Genomic DNA, 17,773 nt, shown 5'->3' with positions numbered 1-17,773 from the left:
GACAAACCCTTATAGGTCGGTACCGGGCCTCCTGGATATTATTGGAGAATTTGGCTTCTTTTCGGGGTTTACCCTTAACTTACAGAAATCAGTGGCATTCCCAGTGCAGAGCTCGATCAGAGAGAGGTGGGTAGGAGAATTTCCCCTTACCTGGTCCAAGGGGCCCTTAAAGTATTTGGGAGTACTAATCCCAGCGGATTTATCGGATTTGTATAAGGTGAATGTAGAGCCGCTACGGCGCAGTACACAACACACACTTCAGAGCTGGCACGCGCTTCCGTTGTCCCTCATGGGGAGAATCACATTATACAATATGATTTTGGTGCCAAAGTGGACCTATATGCTCCAAATGGTGCCGCTGTGTCTGTCGCAGAGGGATGACCGGTGGGTAACACGACTGGTAGCAAAATTTATATGGCAGGGTAAGAAATCACGTCTGCGGGCCACCCAGCTCTTCTTGCCAAAAACAGGGGGGGGGTTGGGTCTGCTGAGTATCAGACTTTTCTCGATTTCTAGTAACATGCGTCATCTCACGGACTGGTTCCGGGGATCATCTTATTTTTCATGTACGGGAGCCGAGACGAAGTTGTTTGCCCCAGACCACTTTAGCGCCTGGTTACATGCGAAACCGGGGAATCTTCGGACTCCGCCGGCCTTTGCACCAATAGTGATGCCACTGAGAAAAACCTGGAGGTGGGTCTGTAGGTTCTATGGTATGTCTGCGGAGTCCTCTCTGTTGCTCCCAATCCAGGGCAATAGAGACTTCATGCCGGGCATCAGCTCAGAGGAATTTATTAGGTGGGGGAAGGAAAACTTACAATATTTATATCAGTTATATGATCCGGAGGGCAATCTGAGGTCTTCTGAAGAACTGCAGTTGGAGTACGGGGTTAGGGGACCAAATTTCTTTTCTATGTTCCAGTTGCGTCACTATCTGAGGTCCCTACCGGCTTCCTCTTTGACACCACAGGCGTGGGAGCAATTGGTTACCATATGGGGATTAGATGCACAATTAAGGGTTCCACTCAGGTACTATCATGCCACACTGCGGGAGCGTTTGGGAGAAGTGGATTATGGTAAACTGACCGCTTGCTGGAATACAGAGCTAGTGATGAACCTCCAGATGGAAAAGGTAAAAGTCTGTCTTTTGGACTCCAAACGACTGACGGAGAATGTGACGTTGCAAGAAACACATTATAAATTTGTATTAAGGATGTACATTTCACCCCATAGAGCACACAGGGCGGCGATGGGGATAGAGGACAGATGTAAGAAGTGCGCGCAGTCCCCAGCAGACCTAGGACATATGTTCTGGAAATGTCCGGGGATCCTGAGGTTTTGGCGTCAGGTTACTCAGCATGTGTCTGTGATGTGGGGGGTAGTTTGGAGACCAATGCCAGCGCAATTGTTTGAGGTGTTTAGAGTGTCACCAATGGCTCCTCGGGGCCTTAAATGTTTCATGAAAAAATCAGTCTTGATCGGCAAGAAGTCGATCCTTCAACAATGGATAACTGGGGATCCGCCTACACTGCAACAGTGGAGATCTAACATGATACACCTCTGCGCATTAGAACGCAGGGGTGTAGAAGATTTGGACTCACCATCAGGAGATAGACTTTGCCAAGTCTGGTCACCATTCTGGGACTCGCTGACTGCAGTGGCGCGTAGTAGGATTTTGAATTCTTGAATGCGACAAGGTGGAGGGGTTTGGGGGGTGGGGGGAGTTGAGCTGTTTAAGAGGACAGGGGGGGGTTAGATGTGGGGGGGGGGGAATAGGGGGGGAAAAAAGGAAAATGTATTTGCACTGTTTTGTATTTGATATGAATGAGAAGATTTAAGTGATGTATGGAGAATTTTTCCAAGGGCAGTATTGTGTTTGTTTCTCATTGTACGAATAAACATATTTAAACATAAAGTAGGTGATTTAGTACTACGAAAGAACTTTACACATAAAACGTGGAAGGATCCTGTGTATGTAGGGCCTTTTGCTATCACGGCCCTCACTCAGACCGCTGCCCGTCTGGAAGGTCATACTTCTTGGATACATTTATCAGATATTCGACGAACTAATAATATTGAAATGGACAAAGAATAAACAAACATCATGTCCCTCAACATGATGGTATTGGGATGTTGTTGTTTGTTAATGGACAATGAACACATATGAGAATAGACTTGTTACAGCGGCCAAGATGTTGAATTTGACTGATTGTATCATATGTGCCCACATCCTTGTCCTTGCCAGCTATGATATATGGGACTACAATGATAAAGTTGGGTGGGCACCGTTATCCCAATAATACCTGTGTAAAGGATGATGGAAACCTTCATTGGACAAATGAGACTATTCATAAGCAAGCCTTGCTTACGGACAAGTATCCACAGACATCATTTTGGTGTCTAATCAATAGTATGACAACTGAAAACATTCCCCCGATAAAGTGCAATTACACGCACAATGTTGTAACAGGTAATTGGTCTATAGAAGGAAGTACAGTGATTGTAAATGTCACAGCCACCAAAGAAAAGTGTGGCAATAAAACAAGCTGCAATAAGACTTTAACTCAATGATATGTAACAACTGATTCAATGAATGTTAACACCTTGGAATATGCTTTTAATTTGTGTAATTTTTAATGCCACATCAGCTAATGAAAAGTAAGAATGAATGACAGTGTATTCCCCTTTGATGAAGCTCACTGTCCTATAAATTATATACCTCAAGAGATATAAATTTTGTACCCTAGTACAATTGAATCTGTTTAATGCTGTGTAACATGTGTATTAGCATGTTTGCAAAGATGTGCCAGGATGCTTTTAAAATGACAATGGTAACTGAAATCAAGAATGAATAGAACTTTAATATGTCAGCCAAAAATATTGAAAAACGTATGTTAAAAATGATAGAAAGACAAACCTTGTAGAAACTGAATACCACAAACATGGGGGAGGAGATTTAGAAGGGAGGTAAGGAAACAGACTGGAGCTGAAACAGCTGTGTGAGGCCTGGAATACCAGTCCTCAAGGGAGGATTTGTTGAATAAAAGCATGAAAGATGGAAGTGGAAGGCTTCAAAGAACATGATCAGAAAAAGCTATGTCAACACTATCCTGAGGCATGGAAAAGAATGTGGCAGTAACACATCAGCCAAAGGCACGGCTCCAGAAAGTCTGTGGGGAAAAGAAGGGGGAGCAATAAGGGAAAACAGATGTATCATGTTCTGCACATGATTAACAGCGTTGTGGTATTCAGAGACTTGCACAGGAATGTTGTATGAGAGAATTAGTCAGATGCTAAAGAAGAACGGTATAAAAACAGAGTGGAACAAAGAAGTAGTAAGCATTCTGACTCCTTTGCCTTAAGCATTCTGATTTCTTTGTCTGTATATAGCATTCTGATTTCTTTGCTGTATATTGCTTGTTTGTGTAGATATGCTTCCAGTGCAGAAATGCTTCCTGAATACCCAATTGATGGTATTCAGTAAAATTGTAAACTAAAAAAGTGAATAAACTTTTTATATTACATAGGAAATTCGTCTGGCCTTTTCTACACCAGCATAGGCCTAGGTGGGAACATGTAGAGAAGCTCCTGCACCGGCCACTGCTGGAGAAGAGCATCAACCCCCCAGAGATCGAGGGTCCCATCCTCTGCTGAAGAACCGTGGCACTTGGCAATTGCCCGAGGTCGCCATCAGATCCAAGGTCGGCATGCCCCAGCGCTTCGTGATCTCCAAGAACACCCGAGCAGACAGTTGCCACTCTCCCGGATCCAAGGTAGGGCGACTAAGAAAGTCCACCTCGACATGTCCGCAATGTGAGCCGCCGACAGCTGGTCCAGATTTGCCTCTGCCCACTGGCATAACTTCATGGCCTCCCTGGATAGGGGGGCGCTCCTGGTACCTCCCTGGCGATTGACATAGGCCATGGCCGTGGCATTGTCTGACAGGATTCAAACTGGCCTCAGTATCAGTACCTGAAGAAACGCTTGAAGCAGTTCCTAGGGTGGCTGACACCCGGGGCGGAGCGCCGATGCCCCCCCCCCGGCGAAACGACGGACATCCCCCCTCCCCGGGTGCATCTTTACCTGCTGGGGGGGGTGCCGCGCGTCTGTCGGCAACACTCGTTCCCTGCTCCCTCTGCCCCGGAACGGGTTACTTCCTGTTCCGGGGCAGAGGGAGCAGGGAACGAGCATTGCCGAAAGACGCGCGGCACCCCCCAGCGGCGAAACGACGGACACCTCCCCCCGGCGAAATGACACCCCCTCCCGAGTGCATCTTTACCTGCTGGGGAGGTGCCGCGCGTCTGTCGACTTCGCTCGTTCCCTGCTGTAACCCGTTTCGGGGCAGAGGGAGCAGGGATACGAGCGTTGTCGACAGACGCGCGGCACTCTCCCAGCGGCATGCACCCGGGGCGGACCGCCCCCACCTTGGTACGCACTGGCTTGAAGCGCCAACCGAATGGCCCGAAGTTCCAAGAGGTTGATGGACCACTCGCCTCCACCGGCGACCATATCCCCTGCGCTGTCCTTCCCAGGCAGTGGGCTCCCCAGCCCGTCAAGCAGGCGTCCCCTTTGATCGTAACGACAATCCACTCCGGGGACGTGAGAGGCATACCGGCTGACAACTTGTCTGACATCAGCCACCAACTTAGCGCCCTTCTCACCGCTGGGACCAGGGGAAGGCGAACTGCGCAATCCTCCGAAACCGGAGTCCAGCGCCGCAGAAGAGAGTGCTGTAGTGGCCTCATATGGGCCCTGGCCCAGGGCACTACCTCCATCGTGGCCGTCATGGAGCCCAGCAGTTGCACATAATCCCAAGCCCGAGAAGCTGAGAAGCTGCGCCTGAAGTTTGAGTCTCCAGTTGTCCGGCAGGAACACTCTGCCCACTTGGGTGTCGAACCGAACACCCAGATACTCCAGGGACTGAGTCGGGCGCAGCTGACTTTTCTCCCGGTTGATGATCCATCCCAGGGAGCTCAGAAGAGCAATGACCCTGTCCGTCGCTCTCCCACACTCCGCAAAGGAGGGAGCTCGAATCAGCCAGTCGTCCAGGTAGGGATGGACTTGCACTCCTTCCTTGCGGAGATAAGCCGCAATGACCACCATCACTTTGGAGAAGGTCCGCGGAGCTGTAGCCAACCCGAACGGGAGGGCTCTGAACTGGAAGTGCTGGCCCAGCATGCAAAGCGCAGGAAGCGCTGATGAGGCGGCCAGATGGGTATGTGCAGATAAGCTTCCTTGACGTCCAAGGATGCCAGGAATTCTCCTTACCGTAGCAATCATGGAGTGGAGAGTCTCCATACGGAAATGCCGTATTCGCAAGGCCGATTGACTTCCTTGAGGTCGAGAATAGGCCGAGAAGAGCCTCCTTTCTTTGGCACCACAAAGTAAATAGAGTAACGTCCTGTGCCACGCTGCTCTATGGGCACTGGGACCTCCGCCCCAAGGCGGAGCAAGTTGTCCAGAGTCTGCTGAACTGCTGCCACTTTGAGGGGAGACTTGCAGGGAGAGTTCACGAACCCGTCTCTCAGAGGCCGGCAGAACTCCAACTTGTAGCCGTCTCTGATGACTTCTAGAACCCAAGTGTCTGAAGTTACCCTGGTCCACTCGCCCAGAAAAGAGGACAGCCTTCCTCCTATCTGCTCTGGGCCATGGGCCAGGGCCCCGTCATTGGGTACGAGACCCTGGGGGAGGACCGGAGGAAGAACCTCCTGAGCGGTGGTCTCTGCGAAAGGAATGCTGCTTCGGGGGAGAACCTCTGCTTGAAGGAGGAGGAGCCCGACTTGCCCGGGCGATACCGACGGGCTTCTTGAAAACAGCCCTTAGTTGAACCAGGGCAAGCACTGCTGGCCCTTGCCTTGACCTCCGGCAACCTCTTGCCTTTAGAACTGCCGAGATCCGTCACGATCTTGTCCAGCTCATCCCCGAAGAGCAGCTTGCCCTTAAAAGGCAACTTGGCTACGCGGGATTTGGAGGCATGGTCAGCTGACCAATGCTTAGCCATAGCCATCGACGGGCAGAGACTGAGACATACAAAGGCTCTCAAAACATCATACAGCAAGTCTGCCAAGTAAGCCAAGCCTGACTCCAGGACCGGCCAATCCGCCCTCAAGGAAGGATCCGAGGGGGAGGCCCGCTGCACCACCGTCAGGCATGCCCTGGCCACATAGGAGCCGCAAACCAAGGCCTGCAAACTCAAGGCGGATGCTTCAAAGGCTAACTTTAAGGCCACTTCCAATTTCCTGTCCTGTGAATCCTTAAGGGCAGAGCCACCTTCCACCAGCAAAGCCGTCTTTTTTGTCACAGCAGTGATTTATAGAGTCCACAGCCGGCCAGCGCAAGGCCTCCTGTTCACCCTCTGGCAGAGGGTACAGACGAGTCATGACCCTGGCTACCTTGAGGCTCGCCTCAGGAGAATCCCATTGAGCCAAAATTAAGAGTTTTCATGGCTTCATGGATGTGGAAGGTCCTGGAAGGGTGCTTGGTTCCCAACATAATAGCGGAACCCGCCGAGGCTGAAGGAGGGCCTTCCTCCAGAGAGGAAATACTCAAGATGCTCATAGCCTGAACTAACAGGTTAGGCAATTCCTCTGAGCGAAAAAGCCGCGCTGCAGAGGGGTCATCTCCTCCATCAGGGCGAGGATCAGCCTCCTCCAAAGAATCCCCAAGGGACCTTTGGGAGAACTCAGAAACGCTGCCCTCATCTACATCAGAGGAGACAGAGTCCCCCAAGACCTGAAGATCCACCCGAGGGCGCTTGATCAGGGAAGCCTCTTCCCCCATATCTGACAGGGGAGCAGGAGCAGCGTTTGCAGTTGAAAGGCCTGATGCAGCAACAAAATAAACTCGGGAGAGAAACCCCCCTGTTTGTGCACCTCTGCAACCTGGGCCACAGCTCTAGAGGAATTCTCAACCTCCACTCAACAGAGCGGGGGAGAGGCGCGCTGCGCATCCAAAATGGCATCCGGCGCGTCACTCTCCGAAGGAGCCGCGCGGGAAGCATTGCGCTTAAACTTCGCCATCTTCTTACCGCCGCCCAACTCAAAGGCGGCCATACCAGAGGCCATCCGAGCTGCATGGGTGGCCGACGTCGGAAGGGCGGACATCGGGGGATGGGCGCCTAAGGCAGGAAAGGCCGCCGACGCCCCAGCGGAGGAAAAACCTGATAAATCAGCAAAGTCCGGAAGGGCACTCAAAAAGGGCTTCTCTGCCTTCGATCCCCGCGCCTCCCCACTAGCCGCGCGATCATGGTCCGGGGAGAGCTTTTTCGCGCCATTACCATCCGACGCCATGATCCACGAGGGAAACGTTCGTGGAACCCCCTGCCCGCTAGGAAAAGGTAAAATTACCTGCTTCTTGCTCCGAGCTGCAACGAATTGTGTCCCAGTGAGCAGCTGCAAGTAAAATCTTTTCTGCTTCAAGATTGTTATGTTTTGTTTTGTTTTTTAACGGAGCCAGCGGGAGGGGGGAGAAAAGGAGGGACCTAGCACCACCAGGTTTGCACTTGCTCACGAAGAGCCCTGAACCCCAGGTACTCAACAAAACCTAAGTAAATAAGCGTGGAGACCAAGCCAGAGCTGCTGCGTGTGACCACACACCTGCTAGATAGAATACTGAGGATTTCCTGGTAGCACATGACCACATATAGAGAGGCAAAAGATTGCTCTCTATCACCACCTGCTGGTAGATGGACACAACCCACCAGTCTATGGATTGATCTGCTTGATGATATGGAAAGTGCATTTGTCAACATTAAATTTCATCTGCCATTTGGATGCCCAGTGTTCCAATTTCCTAAAGTCTTCCTGCAATTTTTCACAGTCCACATTTCGGTGGGGAGCTCTTGAGATGGCAGTAAGTGCTCCCGTGCTAACCCGGTGGTAACCAGGCAGCGAGCGGCGTGCCCAATTACTTCCGGTTAAGTTCCAGCACTACAAAAATAGGACATTTTTTGTAGCACCAGAAATTGAGCACGCTAGGGGTGGCACGCTTAGCAAAAGGGCCCCTTAATATTGTTTGACATTGTTTCAATTCGCCACTTACAAGTTTACCTCAATGATTGTATTTATGTTTATATTTGGTCATTTTACTATTGTTATGCTGTAACAAAATTGTAAGTTTTATGTTAAACTGTACCTGCTGTATACCGCCTTGGGTGAATCTCTTCTTAAGACGACGGTTAATGTCAATAAATAAATAAATGTTGTATGTATAAAGTATATTTATGCTGCACAAGGCTCAGGAACAAAAAGCCAGTTTGTGAATTTATCTTTTTCTATTTACCTAATAATAATAATGATCATGTAAATCTCTGATATATGAATTTTCAAAACTGAACATTTCTTAAGATATTGAACACTGTACTAGTTTAGCACAGATCTCGTGCCTAACTTTGGACGCTAGATTAAACCTGCTAGAACCTGGTATAATGTTGGCGTCCAACTTAGGCACGGAAATGACATTCTATAACATCTTACCTGAGAACTAGAGAAGAACTGATAGTGAAGGATAAAGCAATGATGGAAGATGTAGATACGTATGAGATTAAGAGGAGTTAGAAAGTAAGGTGACTAATTTAAAGAAAGTTGCACATGAGGTCATAGAGATGATTAAAGATTATCTCAGCTAAGGTAGGAGTGGATAAACATGGCCTGCTGCAGTATGTGCAGCCCGTGTCACTCCTTGTGCATGTGAGTGAGACTAACAAGTTAGTTACTTCTTCCATTAAAGGTCTGGTTGAAGAGCCAAGCTTTCATCTGCTTCCTGAGACAGTCTTGTGTTAAGCGGAGCTTTTCAGCAGTGCATTCCAGAGTGTGGAGGCTACTCCAGAGAAGGCTTGCTTGTAATGTCTTTTGGAGAGGGTGTGGTTAGTGATAGTCCTTGAGAGGACCTTTGTGTTCTTGGTGGTGTGATGTAGCAGGTTTTATATCCAGATTTAACAAGTGAATTTACTCAGCACATTCAATAAAGAGTTTCATTATCAAGCTACTTGGTGTGGTCTTTAGTACAGTACCATTAAGGTTTTAGAACTTCAATCAGCAACTGACAGACAAAACCATTTTACATCTCCCATGCTCTTTTTGATCTTCATCTAATGTTAGAAAAACAATAGGCGTTTGAACTTCAATATATCTGAACCATGAACAACATAATAGCTGCTTTCTTAATAGTTAGGGTAGTGTCTCCAAATGGGTTTGTGTTGAACAGATAATGACTTGTAAGTACAGGGCATGATTCAAACCTCTCAAATTTACTCTAGTGCTCACCTTACGATATAATATGTACAAGCAACCTAAGGTGCACTTAAGTTATTTTAATGAGACCAGTGGCACCAAAAATAGTTGGGACTATTTCTTTGTAAAGATTATCTTATCCAGCAGAATTTGCATAGGCTTCAACACAGGCTTCAAGAAACCCAAAAACGTTCAGATTCTGCTAATTATTTCTTAAATACAATTTTAGTACTGTCTTTAAGTCTTGAGTAGATTGCTATATCCATAAAGCAGAGACAATTCTGAGCCTAGTGATTTTTAAAAACAGGGGGAACGGGAGAGGAAGTGACGTCACGAGATTAGATGGCTGCCTAAAACTATTGCTCCTGCACTTCCCTGCTAAATTGAGCTATTTTCTGTGGTGTCCCACTACAAACTCAGTGCCAAATCAGGTGGACGAGGTTGGATCAGCCTGCTCTACATAATGAGTAAAATATCGACTTCGCAGACACGGGAGGGAGAACGCCACTCGACTAGGCAGACAGTGAAAGGCCTGTCGCACCATGCGTCCCGGTAGCACGCGGCGTGTAATCCGACTCCGACACTGCATCTTCTCATGTGGATCAGCGATTTTCGGCTCTTAAAAGAAGAAAAGCTACCCCAAAGACTGCGAAATGCCTTGAAGCGATACGAGAAGAAATTAAGGAGTCCAGGGTGGAGATTCTGGACACAGTGGGACTCCATCAGCCTTGACCTGCGAGAGCTGGGAGCCGCGTGGTGGCACTAGAGGAGAAGGCCGACGAGCAGGCGGAGGCTAATGCGGTCATGGACGGCGCATCAATCAACTGGCTGAACAAGCGGAGGATCTACAATATAAGATGGACGATTTAGAAAACGAGGGCGCAGACATAATTTGAGATTCGGGGAGTACCTGAAAATGGTGGCGGCGAAGATCTCAACTATTGTGGGAAATCTTTGCGAGCATATCATGGGAGAGAGCTATACCCCTGGAGAGCTGGAGATCGATCGCGCCACCGGGCATTGGGTAAACCATTGGCAAACAGGCCTAGAGATATAATTGTGCGCTTCACATCCTTTACATTCAAGGAGCGGGTCTGGCAGCGGGCTCGTCAGCTGACCATACTAGAGTATAAAGAAGCGCGGGTCACGGTGTTTCAAGACCTTTCCTGTACACGCTGGCTCAGAGGAGGGCAATGAACCTGTCCTGGAGATCTTGAACAAGGAAAAAATTGCATATCGCTGGAGCTTCCCTTTTGCTGTATGCTTTGAATTAAAAGGCAAACAGCTCCGGTTTCGCCGGGTCTCCGAAGCATGGCAGAGTCTACACGAAGCAGGCCTGACCCCAACATCTGCGTTGCCAACAGAGATAGCGCCTTCCACGAAAGCTCACTTGCAGAAGTGGAAGCATGTGGGTCAGAAGACTCAGAAACAAGGGACCTGAGTTGGTTTGTACATTGGTTGACTTTGTTATAATTTTTGACGTCAGCGTAACGGGACTTATCAAACTGTTGGCAGTTGGAAAGTTTTCAAGTGGTAAATGTTCTAACAAGGGGTGGCGGTGTCACAGATGAATAGCATCATGAGCTATTAATCCATAGAGAGGGGATTTGTGTTCTGTGTGGGAGATGGGAGGGGTGGTCTATTTGGTCGGTGGGTTCCTTTCTCTGACAAGCCCATTCGGTGCCTGTGGCACTGTCTGGTGGGGGGATGGAGTTAGGTAGAATTGGTGGGAGTAGGGAAATTAGGTTGGTTCCTAGGGGTTGGGATCTAGATGGGAGGGTAGGTAAGGGGGCAGAACAGCGGGAGGAGGGAGGGATGCAGATATGGAAGGGATGTTGGTGTAGGGTTACAGGGGGGAGGACTGGGTGACTGAAATGATCTTACGTTCAGACTGTAATGCATATTGGAATGTAAAGTTGTTGCTGAACATCAAAGCTGTACGCTATTTACATCTTGAATAATGTGTGCTGAGTTAAAGCTATCTCTCTATATAAAAGGCAACACCAACGTTCTATGAAGCCTCCAGCCGGAAGTGTGAAGGGGGAGAGATATCCTGTTTCCCCATGAGTGTCTGCCCCGCCCTCTCTGTAACACAAACAGTCAGTGAAGGAAAACACAGCAAAGCAGTGAAGGACTCAGAGGGGGGAGGGGAGAGAGGGCAGAGGGCAGGGACACACACACTCCCACATGCACACAGAAGAAAACCTTGCTAGCCCCCGTTTCATTTGCATCAGAAACGGGGCTTTTTTACTAGTTATCCTATAATGTTAAAGGTTTGAATATGCCCCAAAAGAGGCAGAAGCTCTATAGAGAGCTACAACAGTTGAAGCCATACGTGGTTCTCTTACAAGAGACGCACCTCCGAAGCAAGCATGAAAAACTTCTCTCCTGCTCGGGGTACCCTGGGGTCTACTGTGCCTCTTCTGAGGCCTCCAAAAAAAGAGGGGTGGCCGTAATGTTCCACTCAGCAGTAGCGGTAAAGGTGCTGCGAATAAAGAAGGACCCAGGAGGGCGGTTTATATTTCTACATGTCCAAATAGATCAGGTTGATTTAACGATAGCATTTGTATATGCCCCCAATAGTGGACAGGCAGAGTTCTTTACTAGGGTGAAGAATTTGCTAGCCTTATTTGTACAGGGTCCTCTAATATTAGGGGGTGACTTTAATGCAGTCCTTAACCCAGGTATACATAGAACGGGACCTACTAATAAGGAGGGGAGAAGAAAGGCACTAGCGTTGGAGTCGTTGGCCCATTCCTTAGGTACACTAGATCTATGGAGATTGACACATATGGCGGACAGAGATTATACATATCATTCCCCAGTGCACAATTCTTATTCGCGTATCGACCACATATTTGTGGATGTCTCGTTGGTAGAGCACGGTCCAACAGCTGGAATAGGCAATGTAACGATCTCTGACCATGCACCTGTGTGGGTCACTTTGCCGAATATAAAATTGGAAATAAAGGATAAGAGATGGACACTGAACATCAACTTACTGCTAGAACAGGAGGTGGAGGACGGCTATAGAAAACTGTTGAAAGAGTATTTGGAGTTTAATATCAATTCAGGTCCATCCTTAGCTACTGTGTGGGATGCAATGAAGGCGGTCTCAAGGGGTTATTTTTTAAAACTAGCAAGTGCACGTTCTCGGGCACGTAAACTCCAGATAGCGAGATGTATGGACCGGATACAGGTGTTGGAGGGTCAACATAAAGCATATAAATCCCCTCACATATGGAATCAATTGCGCGGAGAACGGATGAAGCTGGATTCTATTTACTCAGAGCAGCTCAACATGGGCCGAGAGAGGTTAGGCTCAACATGGGCCGAGAGAGGTTAAGGGCTGGAGTATACGAGTTTGCCAATAAGGCTGGCCAGCTCCTGGCCATTAAATTAAAGAGGCAAAAAGTTGACCGTACGGTAAAGCAGATACGTGATGGCACAGGCTCGGTGTTATATAAATCGGACCTTATTCCTAAACATTTTAGGGAATTTTATCAAGCACTGTATACACAAGAGATCACACCCCCCTCGGAATCTATCGATACCTATCTGGCTGATAGTGAGATTTCATGCCTGACACTCCAGCACCGAGAACTGTTAGATAGGCCCGTTACTCCACTTGAGGTACAAGAGGCAATATGCAGCCTGCCCTCTTGTAAGTCGCCTGGACTGGACGGGCTTCCGAACGAATTTTACAAGACATTTTCAACAGAATTGGCTCCACTCCTCGCGGACCTGTTCAATCAGGTGGGAAATGGGGGGAAACTGCCCTCCTCAATGATGGAGGCTTGAATTGCGGTGTTGCCTAAGCCAGATAAAGACCCGGTTGAATGTGGTTCTTATAGACCTATCTCAGTCTTGAACGCCGATGTTAAAATACTGGCTAAAGTGCTGACAAATAGATTGGCACCGTTGATGCCGACACTCATACATCCTGATCAGGTTGGGTTTGTGTCGCACCGTAAGGCCACAGACAACATCAGGCGTACCTTGGACCTTATATATCTAGCAAAAAATACCAAACGGCCTCTGTGTCTATTTAGCTTAGACGCAGAAAAAGCTTTTGACAGGTTCCATTGGCCCTTCATGTATAAGGTTCTGGAGGCCATGGGGTTTGGAGCTCAATTCAGGAGATGGATCCAGGCATTATATGACTCTCCTCGAGCGTGTGTCCGGATCAATGGAAGTTAACTCAGATCTGTTTGGACTCCATAGGGGAACCAGGCAGGGATGCCCGTTATCACCCCTCCTGTTCGCAATGGTTATGGAGCCGTTTGCTTCAAAACTAAGGTTAGATCCGGGAATGTCTGGGGCTCGTGTAGCGGATAGAATGCATAAGGTGGCTCTTTTTGCAGATGATATTTTGTTATATGTTACTCGTCCTTGTGCCCACTTTCTCTACCCTTCTGAGTCTTATAGAGGAATATTCAGCAGTCTCTGGTTTCAAAGTTAATATGACAAAATCGGAGGCTTTGAATATTTCACTTCCAGAGGACATAGTAGAGACTCTGAAGGTGCAATATCCGTTTAGATGGGCCACAAAATGCATTAAATACCTGGGGGTAAATATCACTTCCAATCTCTCTGAATTAACTGAGGCCAACTATAAGGGACTGACTCGCAACATCAAGTTAGACTTAGAGCGTTGGGGGGGATCAGGAGGTTTCGTGGTTTGGAAGGATAGCCATTGTTAAGATGAACGTGTTGCCCCGTTTATTATATTTATTCCAAGCGCTACCTGTAATGCTGCCCAGGCGACCCCTTGCATCCATGCAAGATTCTATCATGCGATTCATTTGGCGGGTAAACGTCCGCATTTAGTGCGTCAGTTGCTCTATCAGGATAGGAGAAAGGGAGGACTAGGTGTCCCGAACCTCCTATGGTACTACAGGGCCGTTCAAGGGAAATCTGCGGTTGAATGGCATCAGAATTACCCGGATAGACAATGGATGCATATTGAACAACACTCTTTGGGGATGAGGCCCTTGGGATCGCTTATGTGGCTTCCTAGGCCCTTTAGAGTGCTGAGGGAGGGAATGTGTCCGTTCATATGTGTCACTCTTCACTATTGGGATAGTATGTTCCCACATGGGCGATGTATACTAACACTTATGGCCCCTATAGCATTTAATCCTGTTTCTGCCAGGGAATGAAGTGGGGGCTTTCCACCGGTGGCATATGGAGGGCCTGAGCACCTGGGGTCAGATGTTCGAGGAGGATTCTCTGATCCCGTTCGAGACCTTGAAGATCAGGTACTCCATACGGGATGGGGATGAATTTGCCTACTGTCAATTAGCCCGCTTCCTTAAAACTGAGGCTGTACGTCAGGTCATAAAAAGGGAACGGTTATGTTTGGAGGACATTAGTGAGAGATTTGCCTATTCCCGGGGTTTGATCAGTTGACTATATCGCAGTATTGCTGCGCAGGTACCTAGTTACACTCTACATAGGAAGAGTTGGGAGAAAGAGACTGGAATGGCCCTGGGGGAGACCGAGTGGGAGAGAATAGAACGACATGCGGCCGGTGTGTACACCCATGTCCCATTTAAAGAAAATGCAGTGAAAGTATTATATAGATGGTATCTTACTCCGGATCGTCTTCAGCGCATATTTCCGGATTCTTCCGGGTTGTGCTGGAGGGGGTGCGGACAAAGAGGGATTATGGGTCACGTGTGGTGGTGTGTAAATGTTCGGGCATTTTGGAAGTCAGTTCATACTCGGTTACAGCAGTGGGTGGGGTGTTCAATTCCGTGGACTCCTGAGTTCTACCTCTTCTCGGTAAAGCCTCCAGGCCAAAGTTGCCAGGTGAGCGGTTTTACTGCCCAATTGGGCGGGTTTTTGCCAGCGGCGGCGGGAAAATTTCGCTGGCCGCGGTTTTTTGGGCGGTTTTCCCGTCGCCGCTGTGCGAGTTCGGCGGTTTTTTCCGGGGCTTCTATTGGTCCAGTTCGGTCCAATAGAAGCTTTTCCGGGGCTTCTATTGGCCCAAATTGGACCAACAGAAGCCTTTCAGGGGCGGAGTTGATGTCAGGGATGACGTAGGGGGTGGGGCTAATGACATGGGAGGTGGGGTTAGTGATGCGGGGGGCGGGGTTAGGTGACGCGGGGGCGGGGTTAGGTGACGCGGGGGTAGGGTTCGGTGACGCGGGAGACGAGGATTGGCTACGGGCGGTTTTTGGGCAGGTTTACAGCTTGTTTGGGGCTGGGAAATTTTTCCCAGCTGGCAACCCTGCTCCAGGCCTAAAGAAGCCTCAACAAATCTTGGTGCAACAGGCTCTGGGGGCTGCCAGAGTAACCATAGCTTCCCATTGGAAACAGGCAGGAGTCCCGCCAATCACAAAATGGCATAGCAAATTGCGTTACGTGTGTGAGATGGAGAGGTTGATAGCTGTAAGAAAACGTCAGATGAGTAAATGGTAATCGATATGGAAATACTTTTCTGACCACTATGCGAAATCTGTAGCGTGATGTTATAATGACTGCAGTCTGTAAGGTCATACTACTAAGCTTACTGGGTGGGTAAGTAAGAAGTAGTGGGGTGGGATAATTATTGTATTCTGAAACGTTTAAGAAACCTTTGAAGTCTACTGAGGTTTGGTTTTGAATGTTACAGTTGTAGACGAGGGGTGTACTGGTTCTACCTATGTTTATGTAATATTTATGCACTGGTGCATCATTCTTTTTGTACTGAAGCAAATCTGTATTCTTCAATTGCATAATAAAGACTTCTTACAAATAAAAAAAAACAGGGGGAACGGCTGTAAGAAAAGATTACACAAAAACATGCCTATATTATATGACAAGAAATACGCTTGAACGTAAAGGGAAAGAAATTGAAAAAAATAATAATAGCAACAAAGAAGCTCCGAGCCCTCGGGCACGAATTTCACTGCATACCTACACAAGTGAAGTGCAAAGTATAACTGTACATTCAGAGATTCCTTCCTTATCCGCCGACAGCGACGGCACCCGAAAATGCAGCGAACTGAAAGAAAAGCAGAGCACTTGCGCCCCGCACAGCACGAGACCTGACGCACCTTTCCCAGCCGCAGCCTCACGTTCTCCTCCTGGAAATCCATCACCCTCACCCACAGACCCAAACAAATCGAGAGCATACATCCGGCGAGCTGGACCCCACAGTATCACTTCCTGCTTCACGGAAGCCCTGCATGGCCAAAATAGCAGGGAAAGCGTCAGCGAAAGGATGGGCAACTAAGTGGATGCACAGGTTCCATTTGCCTGTCTTAAGGCTGTTTGCTCAACCTTTAAGGTAAACATTCATTGGTTTCACAACCAAGGCTGAGTACGTTAGGGTAACATTCTGATGGATTTCCGTTCGTCTTCATCTATGGAAGAATGGAACTCTCTCTTGGCATACCAACTTAGTCAAGCTTAAGCAGAGGAGAGGCAATGCCAAATTAGTGAGTTCACAACTCAAAGGTCTCAAGTCCTAATACAAATTGGAGGGCTATCTCAGCAAGTTGAAGATAAACACATACAGTGTTGTGGATTGGGAACTGATTAAAACAGAGGGTAAGGTTAACTGGCTATTTCTTTCAATGGAGGAAAGAAAGTGGAGTTCCCCAGGGGTCTGTACTGGGACTGGTGCTACTTTTTAACATATTTAAAAATGATCTAGAAATGGGAGCAACGAATGAGATAATTAGTTTTGTCTCTTGCAACTTAAATTGTTAAAGTGTTAAATTGCATGCGTACTGTAAGAAATTGCAGTAGGACTTTAGGAAATTGGAAGACTAAGGAAGTGCCACAAGGCGCTGCACTTTCTGCCTTACTGTTTATTCGTTAGGTGGAATTTGCAGCAGGGGCGTAGCCACGGGTGGGCCCAGGCCCACCCAAAAATAGTGGATCGCAATCGCAACCCGCAGCTTCAGGTGACTCTTCTTTTCCCTCCCTCACCCCCACTGCAAAGCATCTGGGCGCCGACCGGCAGCGTTTCAGACCCACTCCGGAGCCTTCCTTCTGTGGCTGCTGAGATGAATCTTCAGTTCTTTCCCCTCCCTCACCCCTGCCGTAAGCATAGTGTCTTGTAAATTAAGGGCGCAGCCAGCAGTGATTCGCTGAGCACTCCGGAGCCTTCTCTCCGCCACGATCTGCCCAGGGCCGTGCCTAGGGTCTCTGGTGCCCCACTGCAGACTATCAGTTGGTGCCCCCCCCCCCGGTGTGGCACAAGATGCAAAGGAAATAGGAGCTGAAAGATGGAGTGCATCTTTGTGGGATTGCTCAACAAATAGAGGGTTTACAACCACTTAGCTTTTTGTGCTTTCATGCAGTGGCGTACCAAGGGGGGGGGGGGGGGCGGTCCGCCCCGGGTGCCAGTGGGTGGGGGGGGGGTGCTCCACTCCCACCGCCTCCTTTAACAAAAATCGGCGAAGCAGCGTCGCAGGCAGCACCTCACCTGCCCTTCTTGTGAAAAAATCAAATCTCCTTCTCCTCGTCTTGACGTCGACTTGGGCCTTCCAATCAATCACTATGTCCCGCCCTCCTCTAAGGTAAATTCCGCGAGGGCGGGCAGGACA

At 48.5% G+C, this 17,773-nt stretch overlaps 1 protein-coding gene across 4 annotated transcripts in view; it reads right to left on the bottom strand.

Annotated features, from left to right (window-relative positions):
* UEVLD (UEV and lactate/malate dehyrogenase domains) overlaps nt 1–16,360 on the bottom strand; it is a 215,733-nt gene extending 199,373 nt beyond the window's left edge. For 3 of the 4 annotated variants that reach the window (XM_030201112.1, XM_030201115.1, XM_030201114.1), the window contains exon 1: nt 16,274–16,360. In XM_030201112.1, the coding sequence (XP_030056972.1) occupies nt 16,274–16,351 (78 nt within the window). In that variant the 5' untranslated portion in view covers nt 16,352–16,360. The other variant, XM_030201113.1, reaches the window with a different exon arrangement.
* Nucleotides 16,361–17,773: the final 1,413 nt, after the last annotated feature.

Source organism: Microcaecilia unicolor, chromosome 4 (genome assembly GCF_901765095.1).
Source record: "Microcaecilia unicolor chromosome 4, aMicUni1.1, whole genome shotgun sequence".
Classification (NCBI taxonomy): Eukaryota; Metazoa; Chordata; class Amphibia; order Gymnophiona; family Siphonopidae; genus Microcaecilia; species Microcaecilia unicolor.
This window is presented reverse-complemented; position numbering and strand designations above follow the sequence as displayed.